At 47.1% G+C, this 14003-nt stretch overlaps 1 protein-coding gene across 4 annotated transcripts in view; it reads right to left on the bottom strand.

Moving 5' to 3' along the window:
• Positions 1-14003, bottom strand: part of LOC119458142 (protein-cysteine N-palmitoyltransferase Rasp) — an 83505-nt gene that overhangs the window by 43564 nt on the left and 25938 nt on the right. The window contains exon 11 of one of the 4 annotated variants that reach the window (XM_049670784.1): positions 13169-13309. The exons of the other annotated variants lie outside the window; for them this stretch is intronic. Coding sequence (XP_049526741.1) covers positions 13287-13309 — 23 coding nt within the window. The 3' untranslated portion in view covers positions 13169-13286. Of the gene's footprint in view, positions 1-13168; positions 13310-14003 lie in introns of those variants that run through there. 4 annotated transcript variants of the gene reach the window in all.

Here is a 14003-nt window from a genome sequence, read left to right on the forward strand (position 1 = left end):
TTGGTTTGATGGGCTAGGGGTCCTTTGCCCGAATCCTGCTGCATGGGCAATTTTAGTTATGTTTATTGTACTAGTATATAAATCCTCCTGAGACCCTTTGTAGAATACTTTTCACATTGCCTTCAGCGTTTTTTCAAAATTCACTTGGAAGTGATTACGCAACATAATAATTCTTCTTATGAATTACGGTGCATGTCTAACTGTAAAGAAGTTGTTTACGCATATTCTTTTCATCCGTGTTTCAAAAATGTGACACTGAATTGATCTAGTTCTCTGTGTTGTTCAAGACGGCCGGAAGCAACCTTGAGGTATGTTTAGAAATTACCAAGATTGCGTGAAAATACCGGATGCGGTAAGAACATGGCAATGCACTACACCTAGAGCTGTTTAAGCAACGAAATGCAGTTTTTACAATAGCAAACATGAGGAGATGATGGACTCAGTTATTTTTTCACGTACGTAAAGACAGTTCTGGCATCTAACCGTGGTAACTAAATTAAAAAAAATTGTTATTCAAGGTCGGAGCATAACAGTAGACAAAAAAAAAAAACGCCTTGAAGAGCCATTATGACCCATAGTTGTGTTCGGGTCGCAGAACGATATATGTATATATGTCCTGTAACCGTTAAAGAACCCCAGGTGGTCAAAATTTCCGGCAGTCCTCCACTACGGCGTGCCTCATAATCATATCGCGGTTTTGGCACGTAAAACCCCATAATTTAATTAATTTTTTAATCATTACACTTTTTCAGATACCCCGGAACACCTGGTGCCTATTGTATCCACGCACCACTCTGTGTTTCATTATGGCGGCATTTCACTTCCCCTTTGCTTTTTCATGTCCCTAGAAGGCATTTCCTGGCCATGTATTGACAATGTTCGTTCACTGTTTTTATTGAATACCATAAGACCTGATTTTTTAACACTAAGTCTCACCACTTTTTAACCGATGATGATGATGATTTATTGGCATCCCCGTGGAAACGGGGCGGTGACAAATAGTCACGTTGACTGCTTGATTTAATCAGCTTTGTCATACATGTTTCTCATTCTAGCATTTTTGTACACGTCTCCTTTTTTTTCTTCTTCAAAAGTTCTTTTTCTTCAGAATACCGCTACCTACGCCTGTAACAGATCCAGTTGTATCAATGTCTTCCGTGCTTTTGTTTTTACCAATACTCTAGACGCCTTTTGCTTATCTCTACTGCTGACCAGTTGACGCTTCCGTCCACTTTAAATCCAAGGGCTTCTGGAAGTTGTACGTTACTTACGGGTCTCAATAGTTCCCTTCACAATACATAAGGATGGGCTGAGGGGTCTCCAGATTTTTTGCAGCAGCATACGCATGCGTCATCTTGTTGCGAATATTTGCTCTGGTTTGTTTTTGTCCTTAAGCAACCAGCTGGAACCTCAAATAGCAAGCCACTGCCCTTTGTGCTATCGTACAGATGCTCCGATCTAACTTCTTTCTTTTCAATCTTGTAATTCTCTATGGTCATTTTTGTTTCCATTCTTTGCAGCCAATTCGCTGTCTCTGTTTCTCTCACTTTCTTTCTTGTGACTTCTGGCTGTCTATTTACACTTTCAATTACGCGGTACTTAGTTGCCAACTTTCTTGACTTCTTCCTTTATTCTGTGTCCACACTTTTCAGGTACAGGCACTTGTGCAGTTGGACCGCCCATTTATTTTCATCCATGTTCCCGAGTCTTTCTTCAAAATTAATTTTACTGTGTGCTTCGCTGGCATAAAGAGAGGCCCAACCCATGTCACCCTGCACTGCCTCATTTGTGGTTTTACAGCGGGCTCCCAAAGCCAACCGGTATAGCAATCTTTGGTTAGCTTCCAACCCCGACAAGATATCCAATTTTAAGCACAGAAAGCATTTGCGAACGTTAACGCTGGCACCATTACTGATTTCCAGATTCCACGCGCCATCTCATACTTATTGTGGGTATACAGCGTTCTGTGTTTGATTATTGCGGCATTCCGCTTCCCCTTTCTTTTCAGATTATCTTGGTAGTTGCTTGAGTAATTTTTTCCTTCGTTTATGTATACGCCGAGGTACTTATATTGCTTAACTACGGCTATGACTTGCTGTTGCATTGACACCACGTGATTACTCCTCTCTTCATTAAAGATCAAAATTCCTGATTTCTCTGTGCAAAACTTAAGGCCTAGATTTGTCGCTGCGTTGCCACAGATATTCGCAAGAGTCCGTAAATTTCTTGCATTGTCCGCTAGCAGCAATATGTCATCCGTATACATCAGTCCAAGGACATTGTGTTCCAACCATTTGTCCATTACGCATGTAGGACAAATGAAACTCTAATTCGCTGTTTTCCAGAGGTCTTTCGATGCCCTTCACATAAAGCATGGACAGAAATAAAAACAGAGGACATCCTTACTTCTGTCCTTAGTGAATTTCGAACGCTGCATTACATTGTCGAATTTCCCATACAACTTGCACTTCGTAGTCTCCATATATTTCACCTAGCAGTTCCACGAAATCGTTATCTATGCCGTCGTGCTTAAGAATATCCCATAATTCTCTGTATACGTGGTCGTAGGCTCCTTTTGATATCTAGAAATGCTATTCATAAAGGTCTATTCTGAGGTAGTGAAATCTATACGCACTGCGCTAGTACAAACATATTATCCTCTGAACGTCTGCTTGATCGGAACCCATTCTGTAATCCCCCCAGTACATCATCTGTCGCCACCCGCTTTGACAGTTCTATTTTTTGCGGCTAGCATCACCATTCTATATATCCCCTACATCACTGTAACTGGCCAGTACGAACTCGTCTTATCCTTATCACCTTTGCCTTTGTATAGGAGGTTCATCTTGCTTTCACGCGATCCAACAAGAATTTTCTTCGTTTTGATCAATTTGTTTGTGGCATTAGCCAGCTGTGCCTTGCTCTTTGTACCGATGTTTTTTCATTAGCTGTATTGCGATGTCATCGGGACATGGTTGTGTGTTATTAGGGACATTTGCTACTGCTTCTTCCCAGTAACAGTTTTCTGTGCTAAATTTTGATCTGTAAGGCTTATCTGTTGTTGCTGGATTGGTCCGAACTGCGCTTTCTTTCGTGCCGACGTTATCCCTAATAACGTCTGTTATCTACTGCAGCGCATCGTCTCCTTCGAAGATGTTACCGTCTTCATCCCTTATAGCTGTTTGCGAATTTTTAGTTGGAGTTCCGAGTACTGTTACATGATAACTGAATCTTTTTGGGGCGCTTTTGTCTCTTCGGCGAACGTTATGCACCCAACGTTCACTTGCGCGTTTCCACTTCGCCTGAAGCGGACCACCTATCGCCACATTTTGCTTTCTTAATTCTCACGCTTTATTCAAATATATTTGCACCTATTCAAGATGAGGCCACAATTTGTGTAAAACGCAATAATAGGCATCATACGAGGATCCTAATGAGGTGGTTAATATGATTTTCCGCTCATGTGGTCGTGCAACTTGTCTGCCGTTACAAGCAGACGAACCGGAGTGCAAAGTATGACGGTAGCAGAAATTCTGCACGTTGATTAGCTCGCCTTTGTGGCGGCTTTCACCCGAAGAAAATCTCTGGCCGCATATCGACGCTTTCGACTGCAGCTCGTCAATACGGTGGTAGGCGATGTTTTTGGTGCATTTGATATCTCTATGGTGCGGGACGGACGCGGGCTGGCATGCCGGCTAACTTCAGTACATGGTATGCCTGAGAACGCTCTTATGGAATCCTTTGTAAAAACTAATGAGGTGGATATTTCTGGCTCCCGCTAAAGCCAGCAACCTTGTCTTCGCAGCGGAACCGGTTTACGGCAGAACAGTGAGGAAAAATATTGAGGCAAGCTGCCATTGTGCTGCGCACATTTCTTTGGTCACTTTAGAAACGAAAAAAAAGAACACCGCATATCCACGGGGTGAATGATGATGAGTGGGCGAGGCTCCGGAGGGAATCATCGGTAAACCGTGAATCTTCCGTGTAATTCGCCCAGTCTCGCCGCACTAAATCGAACGATTGACTTCCACCAATGATGACACGCGCCATATGTGACGTCATTCCTATTTTATAACAGCGCCCTTCATTATAATTGCACCATCTCCCGCTTAAGGGGACGCTAGAACAAACGCGTTAGAAACGTGCAGTACTCTCTAGTAAGGGGGAGAGGCCACAGCGTCTTACGCAGCTGTTTACACATACCGGAACGTGCACCGCGTTTGCCGACGCCATCACATGACTGCTGAGAGAGTATAACCCCCGTATTCATAAACGATCCTCGACTTGAACTTGACTTGCCACCGCCTTCAACGCATTTCGAACGCGCTGCCCAAGGCGGTGGCAAGTCATGTTCAAGTCGAGGAGCGTTTATGAATACGGGGGTAAGGCGGAGAGGCCACAGCGTCGTACACCAGCTTCTTACACGGGCCGTAACGCACTAGCACAAACGCGTTAGAAACGAGCAGTCTTTCGTTAATGTTGGGTATTTATTGTCATCGTGGTGCGTGCGTCCATGTGCGCTTCGTGGCGTAGTGGTTAGCGCCGCGCGTTCGGAAGCGAGGGGTCCCTGGTTCGATTCCGCGCTACGGACATAACTTTCGGAATTTTTAGGGGCGAAGCTCCTTAGGGTGTGGGTCTGTCCCTCCTCTGTAGTAGTCGTCGTAGTAGGAAGCCAAGTCTACTTTTATGACAAAAAATTCCGAAAGTTGTGTCCGTAGCGCGGAATCGAACCAGGGACCCCTCGCTTCCGAACGCGCGGCGCTAACCATTAATGCAAAGCTTTAATGAAGTGGTTGTTAAATGCTATATAGATAAATGCGATGCGCACAGTTGTGCTAAATTTCATCCAATGCAACGTGTAATCTCCATGTGGTGCCTACCTAAGTTTATGCGGTTACTCTCATGCAATGTTTATGTCTATGCACAAATCAGTTCTCAAGCTATGCCATAATTTAAAAACAAATCGAGGACGCGATAACTTTCGGAATTTTTAGGGGCGAAGCTCCTTAGGGTGTGGATCTGTCCCTCCTCTGTAGTAGTCGTCGTAGTAGGTAGCCAAGTCTACTTTTATGACAAAAAAATTTCCGAAAGTTGTGTCCATAGCGCGGAATCGAACCAGGGACCCCTCGCTTCCGAACGCGCGGCGCTAACCACTACGCCACGAAGCGCAAATGGACACACGCACCACGATGACAATAAATACCCAACATTAACGAAAGACTGCGCGTTTCTAACGCGTTTGTGCTAGCGCATTACGGCCCGTGTAAGAAGCTGGTGTAAGACGCTGTGGCCTCTCCGCCTTACCCCCGTATTCATAAACGCTGATGGCGTCGGCAAACGCGGTGCACGTTCCGGCATGTGTAAACGGCTGCGTAAGACGCTGTGGCCTCTCCCCCTTACTAGAGAGTACTGCACGTTTCTAACGCGTTTGTGCTAGCGTCCCCTTAAGCGGGAGATGGTGCAATTATAATGAAGGGCGCTGTTATAAAATAGGAATGACGTCACATATGGCGCGTGTCATCATTGGTGGAAGTGAATCGTTCGATTTAGTGCGGCGAGACTGGGCGAATTACACGGAAGATTCACGGTTTACCGATGATTCCCTCCGGAGCTTCGCCCACTCATCGCCATTCACCCCATGGATATGCGGTGTTTTTTTTTGGTGCCAAATCGCAATAATAGTTGGCCCAAGATACTAAATTAGCAATAAGTGCAAGCCAAACTACACTACGGTCTCAAATTACAAACCTGCAACTAGAGGTGTTTTATTTAATTTTACTTTAGAAGTGAGATCTAAAGAAACAAGAAGGCTGCGATGTCAGCGACATCGCTAGATGATTTCACCACATCGGTGATTTTCATAGCGTAAATAATGGGGTTTAATGTGCTGAAACTACATATGAGAAACGCTGCATCGGAGGAGTAAAGATCAATTTAGGCCATCCAGGGTTCTTTAACGTGCACCAAAAGCACCTTGTAGATGCCTCGGTGACTAGAATGTGAGAATCCTTAAACAAGTTATTTCATTGTGATATCAACCATTCGCAGCAATGGCTATCCGGTATTAGTTTGTGGTATTTCTTCTGAACGAATGCTGAGAAAACTGAGAAGCAGTATTCAATGTCTTCCTGGATATGGTGGTGTCGCGTGTTGTAAGTCAGTTTTTACAGTTTTTATTGCGATAGCAATTATATGGACACTTCCACCGCATTTCTGCCGTCGGCGTCGCTGTCGCTGTCGTCGTCGTCGCCGTCGCCGCCGCCGTCGTTGTCGCCGTCGCCGTGAGGTTCCGTATAGATAAAATCTGCGCCGCGCGCCGTATGCCCGAGCGAAAGCGGGGACGCACGCTGTCACGGAGAGCGAACGCACTCAATCTTCCACGCGCAAGCAAGGAAGCGGGAAGCGAGCGCCGGAGGGAGCGGGGGGGGGGGGGGGGGGGGGGCGCATTTCTACTCTGCCAACAACCGCGCTCGTCGCTCGCTGGCACCGTCTCTTATCTCCACACGGCTCTGTCTGACCTTTATGCGCCGCTCAGTTTCCGTTGCAGCGATAGACCACACGTACCTTCGCTCGCTGCGGCGTATATGCGCTTGCTGCCAGCGTTTTGACAGTCGTTGTCTGCAGTCATTCCGTCTGATCTATTTATGTTTGTTTGTGCGCGCTCACACCACAGTTAGTAATAGTCGGGCCACATTTTCCAACGCACGCTACACACATAATGCTGCCCGGATCGGCAGTGCAGCGCTACAGGTGTGTCCCTTCGCACGCGCGCTGCCCACGGGAAGCGCTTCTCATCAACACCACCGTTTCACACGCGCCTTCTCGTGGTCATCGAGTCTCTCTTCATGTCGGTCTACTTACGCTGCAGCACACCTGCTTACTTAATTAGCTCATGTTTACTACAATTCATATTGCTACCAAAGCCGCTCACCTTACTTCGTATGACATTGCTGTGTTGCTATCGCATTCATTGCTTCGCCCTTAGGGCGAAACTGTGACATTTTTTTTTCAAGGGCAGCTTTTATTTGTTGTACGAGATATACGGGTGGCTGAATGAACACCGATGCCACTGATGAGGCAATGCAAAACAAATATATGTTGGAGTGCGCTGGTATTAAAACGAATCTACAAATTGCTGAGATTAAGTAGTTTACGAAGAAGCTTGCTTCTGCTTGAGTGCTGCTGCTGCTTTCCATTCCTCCACGTCTAGAGCAACGTTGAGGCCGCTGTACATGCCCAAGAAGACGAAGACCAGCGGAAAGGGAAAACCTGGAAGCAGGGATGCACCCATCATTATGGGTGCATCCAGAGAAAGGAAAATCTAATTTGATATCTCGCATTGTCCCCTGGTGTGCAGCCCACACCCTGGCTATTAGTAGTGGAAAAGAAGAAGAAAAAAAATTTGTTTTGAGAAAGAGCCATATGAAGCCAACATACAAGGAAGCAATGGAACCCATAGCGAATATTGACTATGATTTTCTTGTTTGATAAATTGACCTAAAATAATGCAGATCTGATGCACATATTGGAATCTGCGTAATGCAAAGCTTTAATGAAGTGGTAGTTAAATGCTATATAGATAAATGCGATGCGCACAGTTGTGCTAAATTTCATCCAATGCAACGTGTAATCTCCATGTGGTGTGCCTACCTAAGTTTATGCGGTTACTCTCATGCAATGTTTATGTCTATGCACAAATCAGTTCTCAAGCTATGCCGTAATTTAAAAATAAATCGGAGGACGCTTCAGCTTCGCGTTTAAGAGTAGAACGCGATAGCGTTATCGGGACCTGTTCGCAGCGCAACGCGCGGCTGCAGGTCTGGTAGAAATTCTGGAAAAGGGGTTTGTGTTTAGTTTCCTCGTAGCAGAATTAGGTTTTGTCGTACATACAAGTTACAATCCAACGCCGAATGGTAAACAGTCCGACGGCGAATCCGGCGCCGAATGGTAAAGTCGTACTTTACCATTTTCCTGACGGATTTCACTGTGAGAAATTCAATTTTTGTTCACCAAAACCTTGCACCACGTGGAGGGCCTGCGCGGTCGGGGTGGTTGGGGATTTCCTCCGCCACCCGCATCGCACGCCGGTTGCCGACGCTGGATTTATTGCGACATGGGGCCCTTGACGCTGCCGCGTTAAAACAATATCAGAGGGATGCAAACTGTGAGACGTCGACGCAGTGGTGTCAGGACGTTGATTGATTAATTAAAGTGATTGAACGTCACTAGATGACATAATTCGGTTACTCTGTCCCTGTCAATGCGAAGGGTCGAAGTGTTCGCAGCACTCCGCCCATGATGTCGCACCAATTTGCTGATGGGACGCAATCGCCCCCGCATACGATGCAGCCACGAGACAAGTTGGAATGTAAGTCGATGCTGTAGCAATGCAAGTCGCCGACATTGGCTGCTTGCATCAATTATCGGGCTCTCCGTGACGGTGAGCTTGTAGCGATGTGAGAAGGCAGGCCTTCACGGTCGTTACCGCTTCCACAGAATGCGGCGGTTGCTGTCACCTCGAAGGAACTTCTTTGTTGACCCGTCAGTAGTCAGCGTCGGACCCCGTCGTCGTCTAGGCGGCCGCTGGTGAGGTGGTCGCTACGGGGGAAGCACCTTAAGTAGGGCCATTGTATTTTTGAGACGTAACAGTGCCAATATGAGCCAGTAGCACCGGTACAGCTTTTGTCTCCTGAATTATTATTTATTGCACGTAACAAAGGTGCATCTACTGTCACTACTTTGTCTGGCAGCATTCACTGCTTACAAACTGTATTGCTGAAGCAGTATCTGACGCGCACCTATATACTGCTGCCAGTAGAACTGCGAAAAGTACCGCGGCGGCCGTATTTCAATAGGGGTGAAATGCAAAAACACCCGTGTCCCACGGTTTGGGGGCCCGTTAAAGATGTAACCTGATGGTCAAAATGAATCCAGAGTCCCCCAATATGGCGCGCTTCACAATCAAATCGTGGTTTCGGCATGTAAAACCCCAGAATTCAATTCAATTCAACTGTGAAAACTAATAGGAAGAAAAGTATCTCTGCCTGATACGTATAAGAAAAGAGATGGACGATGTGAAGTGAAGAACAGTGGCTATGGAATGAAGTTCTATAGTATGTAACACAGAGTTGTGGCCTCTTGTCGGGATGCCCTCGTAACATTTGTATGAAAACGGCAGGATCGGATACAATGGAGCGACTGAAGTACGACAAGTGGTACACAGTAGTATCTTGAAACGTATAATCGAAATTGTAAGAGAAAAAAGAAATGATAAATAAAAGGCAGGGAGGTTAACCAGCACTGAGCCCGGTTGGCTACCCTACACATGGGGGAAAGGAAAAGGGGAGGGAATGCTCAGGTGAAGAGAAAGTCCACTGTGGATATCGCTGACGTGGTAACAGTTTTCTGCTCTATGTCACATCGAAATTGGGAAGCGTTGTTAGAACTACTCCACCTTGATTTGATAGACAGACTTGAGCATTCCGCTGCTAACGGTTGTTGCGTTCCCGGAGCGATAATTGATCAAGCCGGTAAGAACGCGTGGCCCAGCAAGAGAATGTGGTTGGCTCGAGGTTGCGGCAGGCCCGCATGTATGAGCAAGTGTCAAGTCTTCGTGGCATGCTCTGGACAGAGTGACTTCGCCATGAGCCCTCGACCTCAACACAGAAGGAATTGAAAAAAAAAGACGTAAAATGAAGACAAGAGCATCTGAAAGAATGACTAGAGCGAATGTCGAAGGAAAGCAAATGCGACTCACCACTGACATTCGATATGTGCACTGACTTCTACTTGCGGCTGGTAACACCTAAGGCGACGCCAATCACGTGATCGTTGAGAACCACTGCTCTCGGAAACGACGTTGAAGATGAACCTGGCCAGCCAGATACCGGTGTAGTACGTCTGCGAGAGCTATCATCCACGCTTTGACAACTGGAGGTAACGTGTTTACCACCAAGATGCGAGGCGCATCAAAAGTCTAAATGTACACCGTATCTTCTTCGACAGGAAGCCTATCAAGTCACTATTGGAATGAATGTTCGTAAATTACGAGCATTTAGTCAATCTCTCAAAGGAGCCAAGTGCCCCATCCGAGTGCCAGGTAAGCTAACAGAGCACGTGTTCTGGCGTGATGAGACCGTGTCGGTATACCTTATCAGAACACTTTACAAGGAAAGGGATGACAACGACAAGAAGCCACGAGCTCAAATTTAGCGGGGCGCACAACCAAGAGCTCCCGCGAGAGTTCTACGAGGTGAACATTTTTGATAACCTGCTCATGCAGAAGGCCCTGGAAAAGAGTGACGAACAAGTGCACCTCAATGGTGACAGTTTTTTCAAGCGAAGCTTGTATACGCTAGCCTGGCGCCGGCGATGTAACGCTAAAGAAACCAGCTGCTCTCAGAGCTGCACAGGTAGCTCGTGCTCGGCACGCGCTCGTCCTACTGCTCCCACGTTCGTCGTCGTCGTCTGCTTCCACAGCTGTCTGTCTTGCCGCTAATCATTGTAGCGTAGACTTTCACTTCTAGTCTGCCGTCGTAATGGGGAGGCCGCGTTTACGGGGGTATGAGCTATCGCTTAAGGGGTATGAGCCATTCATTGTCTTACGTAACAGACATATCTACTTTTGAAGAAATTTCATGAAAATCCGTCCAGAATAAACGCGCTCGGGAAAGGGCTCGTTATCAACGTGCCGATTCTAGCGTGACGCCTTCCGAAGCCTGGGAGAAACGCCAGCGAAGAGCCGGGGACCCCGAGTTGAGGGAGCGCAGTGTTGATGCCAAACGTCAGCATCATCTTGCCCTCCAGGAACCTGAAAATGGTGGTGCACGCCTCGGCAACGCTAGCGCCAACTTCCCCGGTGCGACGGCCAGGTTTCAACGCGAGTTTCTCAACCGGAACGTCGAGACCAGCTGCAGTGCGCGTGACTGGTTGGGGTTCGAGCAGAACGTGGTACTCTCCAGTGCATTTCGTTCGGAGGAACACCGAAGAAACACAGGATAAGCTTCGCTTACACCCATCTTCTTGTACAGGGGAGGGGCTACTGATTTTTTGCCCGTCTTCTCAACACCTTGTCCCGGAATGATGAGGCGGAGATGGACTGTTGTTTGCACGGTCAAGCACAACATCAAAGAGAAGCTCACATGCTCCTCTGAATCGGGACAAATAAGTGCTGCCAAGTGCGCACTCGGGCTTTCGCCTTATTTTACAAACATGTAACACTTGCTTAATTTTTTATGTTGCTGTGGATTTATCACAATATGTTCTTAATCATGTGCAGTATGTTGTATTGGTTGATCACGTGTGATCATTTCTGAGTTGTTAACTGTGGTGTCAAGTGGCCAGCCCTTGCGCATAAATAGGCCGGTTGAGGTGCCAATAAGACCACTTGTTATTCAGTGCTTGAGGTGCGGTTCTGCATGTTTTTTGCCTCCATCTCAGTCGCGATGCGCCTTTTTAATAGTCGAAAATTTCGGGTTCGACAAATATGGAGTAGAACAGCCGCCAGTCAAAGCTGTCCTGCAGGATTCATTAAAGAGCCATCTCTGTCTCTCAGCAGGAACGTTAGTGCGCGAGCGCACAATGCTCTTGCCAGGAGCGGAAGGTAGAACGCTGCACGCTTTGGTGCTGAGCCGCTTAAGTGGAGTGCCACGGTGCGTCGACCTGACTCCGTCGTTTCTAGAGCGCAGCACTTAGGCGCACGTTCCTGCGCAGAGCGTTGGCGACGTAACCGACGAAACAAGCACACCGCAGAGCGCAACGGGGCATGAAAGACGCGAGGAGGAAAGCGGAGGAGGAGGGCACGGCGAAAGGGTGAGAAGAAATGCGCAGTGCGGCGACGATGACTACGAGATGTCGCCAGAGTAGCAGGTGTCATCTGGTAAGTCTGTCGGCGGCAACTGCTGCGAATCGCGCCCACGCGTCACCCACGCGCTGGCTTAGCGATCTCTAGGTTAGTGAGGCAGTCGCGCCACATTTCGCTTCGTTTGCAACGTGCCGCAGGAGAAATGAAAATGCGCATAGAGCTGCGCTCAAATTTCGCATTAGGGAGCATCGTAATCGTCGGTGAATTTTTTTTCCCGCCAAAACAAACTGCATGTCGCTAGCCGTTTCTGGAATACCGTCTAACGCGCTTATCGGAGAAGGCACCACCAGCCTTCTCGGCTTCACGCAGTCACATTTGCAGTATATATCATGCAACCTCCAAACTCGGCGCAAGCCCCACTGATACCACTACAGCACGGCGGCGGCGCTGTGAAAGAGCCTCGAGTGTCGGCACAATTTATACAGTAAGGCTGCAATTCTGGCCTAATGAATGCAACGTAAAATTTCTATCGCAATAAATACGCCAACAACACACCCAGAATTGCGCTTCTTGAGACGACGCAAGCCCACAGTCGTACAGGTATACGACATTCAGTGGATCTAGCAGGCGTCGAGTGACCTCAATGGAGGCGCAAGTCTAAAGTGCGCCGGTTAGACACTTCTCACAAGCGTTGGAAGAGTGACATTAATTCCGTTTGTCGTGCGTACCGATGGCGTAGTTGCGGTCGTATTCGCTTCTATCGCGGCTTTTTTAACCGAGCCTATTTCTCTGTCTCCTGCCCCTCCGTGAAGCCGGAAAGGAAAAGTCATGTTTGTGCCACGGTTTGCATGCCACGGCGCGATACAGCTTCATCACCTGACCGCACATAGCCTTTTGTGATATTGTCATCAATTCGATGGCTCCATGAGCATGTTCCTTGAGGTCCGTCCACTTTCAATTTTATTCACGTTGTTTCTGTCCTTGCGGGTGCGTCCGCATTCAATTTTATTCGCGTTGTCTTTTTCGAAGGCAAGCAGTTTAAAGTTTTAACATCAATATAGCAGCAAACGTGTGCTGCCAAAAGCTTGCTTGGTCGTAGAAGCAATGCATGACGCAATGATGGTGCAGATTTAGCGCGTGGCTGGCATCAGACAATGCGCCACCACTGAGGGAAGGGCGATAACGAAGGTGAACAGCTAGGTAGCTCCTCACGGAGTGGGCGATAAATAGCTCCTCACAACACAGTGGGCGATAAATAGCGTATTCCAGGCGCTTTGGCTACTCCGCAACCATTTTATGACGTCATCGCAATTCTGATTAAAACGCGAAGGAGGTTTCAACACACATAGCCGCATGCTTACCAATCAAGATCCTTCTGCACATGATAAGGCCTACTCTCGCTTCAGCCAGGTGGAAGATGCAGGCGCACATGGTGAGCACGAAGTGTGGAGAGCCAAGCAAGGCCTTGGCTGCCCGCATCCGCTTAGCCGACGCCAGGTAGTGTTTCTGACAAAAAATAGCATGTAACAGCTGATTATGCGCAATTTTTGCTTTAAAATCAAGCTGCGATGCATATTGGTTCCAGTGGCGTCAATAAAGGTAGCGTCATGTATTCGTATCCCCTTGCTGAAATGCCTAAACATTTTCACTTGCTTAGACAACCTATACTTCAGAAATTAAATGAAATGTGAGCAAATGTGCAAAACAAGGGAATTATTTTTTGGCACTTACCATTATCTTTCAATCAGCGTAGCGTCGCAGGGTGACGTACAAGTGAAGTGCACAAATTGGCTACGTGAATTGACCTGGTGCGGCCTCATATTTGCTAACTATTGTGAAGAAAACGGCTATTTTTGGCCATATATAGCTACTCTGACACTTTGAGTATGCTATGCCCATGGTCATTAGGTCAATCCTTCCTGCGGTGTACGGACCTCCGAGATAGGCTGTGAGAGTTACCTGTGCCGATTTTGTGCGCCAATTCCCGCTTATATACTCGTCTTTCAGTCTTCATATCTCTTTAAATTCCTTATCCCTTTTCCTCCGTGCAGGGTAGTAAACTAGAAATATTCTGTTTAACCTCCCTGCCTTTACTTTGTAATTAACTTTCATTTGTCCCTATTCATAATTCCGCAGTATTGTGTTGATCAAATTGTATTTTTTATGACATTGGAAGGGTTAACTTTTGCCAGTGGCTTTC

This window comes from Dermacentor silvarum, chromosome 7 (genome assembly GCF_013339745.2).
Source record: "Dermacentor silvarum isolate Dsil-2018 chromosome 7, BIME_Dsil_1.4, whole genome shotgun sequence".
Lineage (NCBI taxonomy): Eukaryota > Metazoa > Arthropoda > Arachnida > Ixodida > Ixodidae > Dermacentor > Dermacentor silvarum.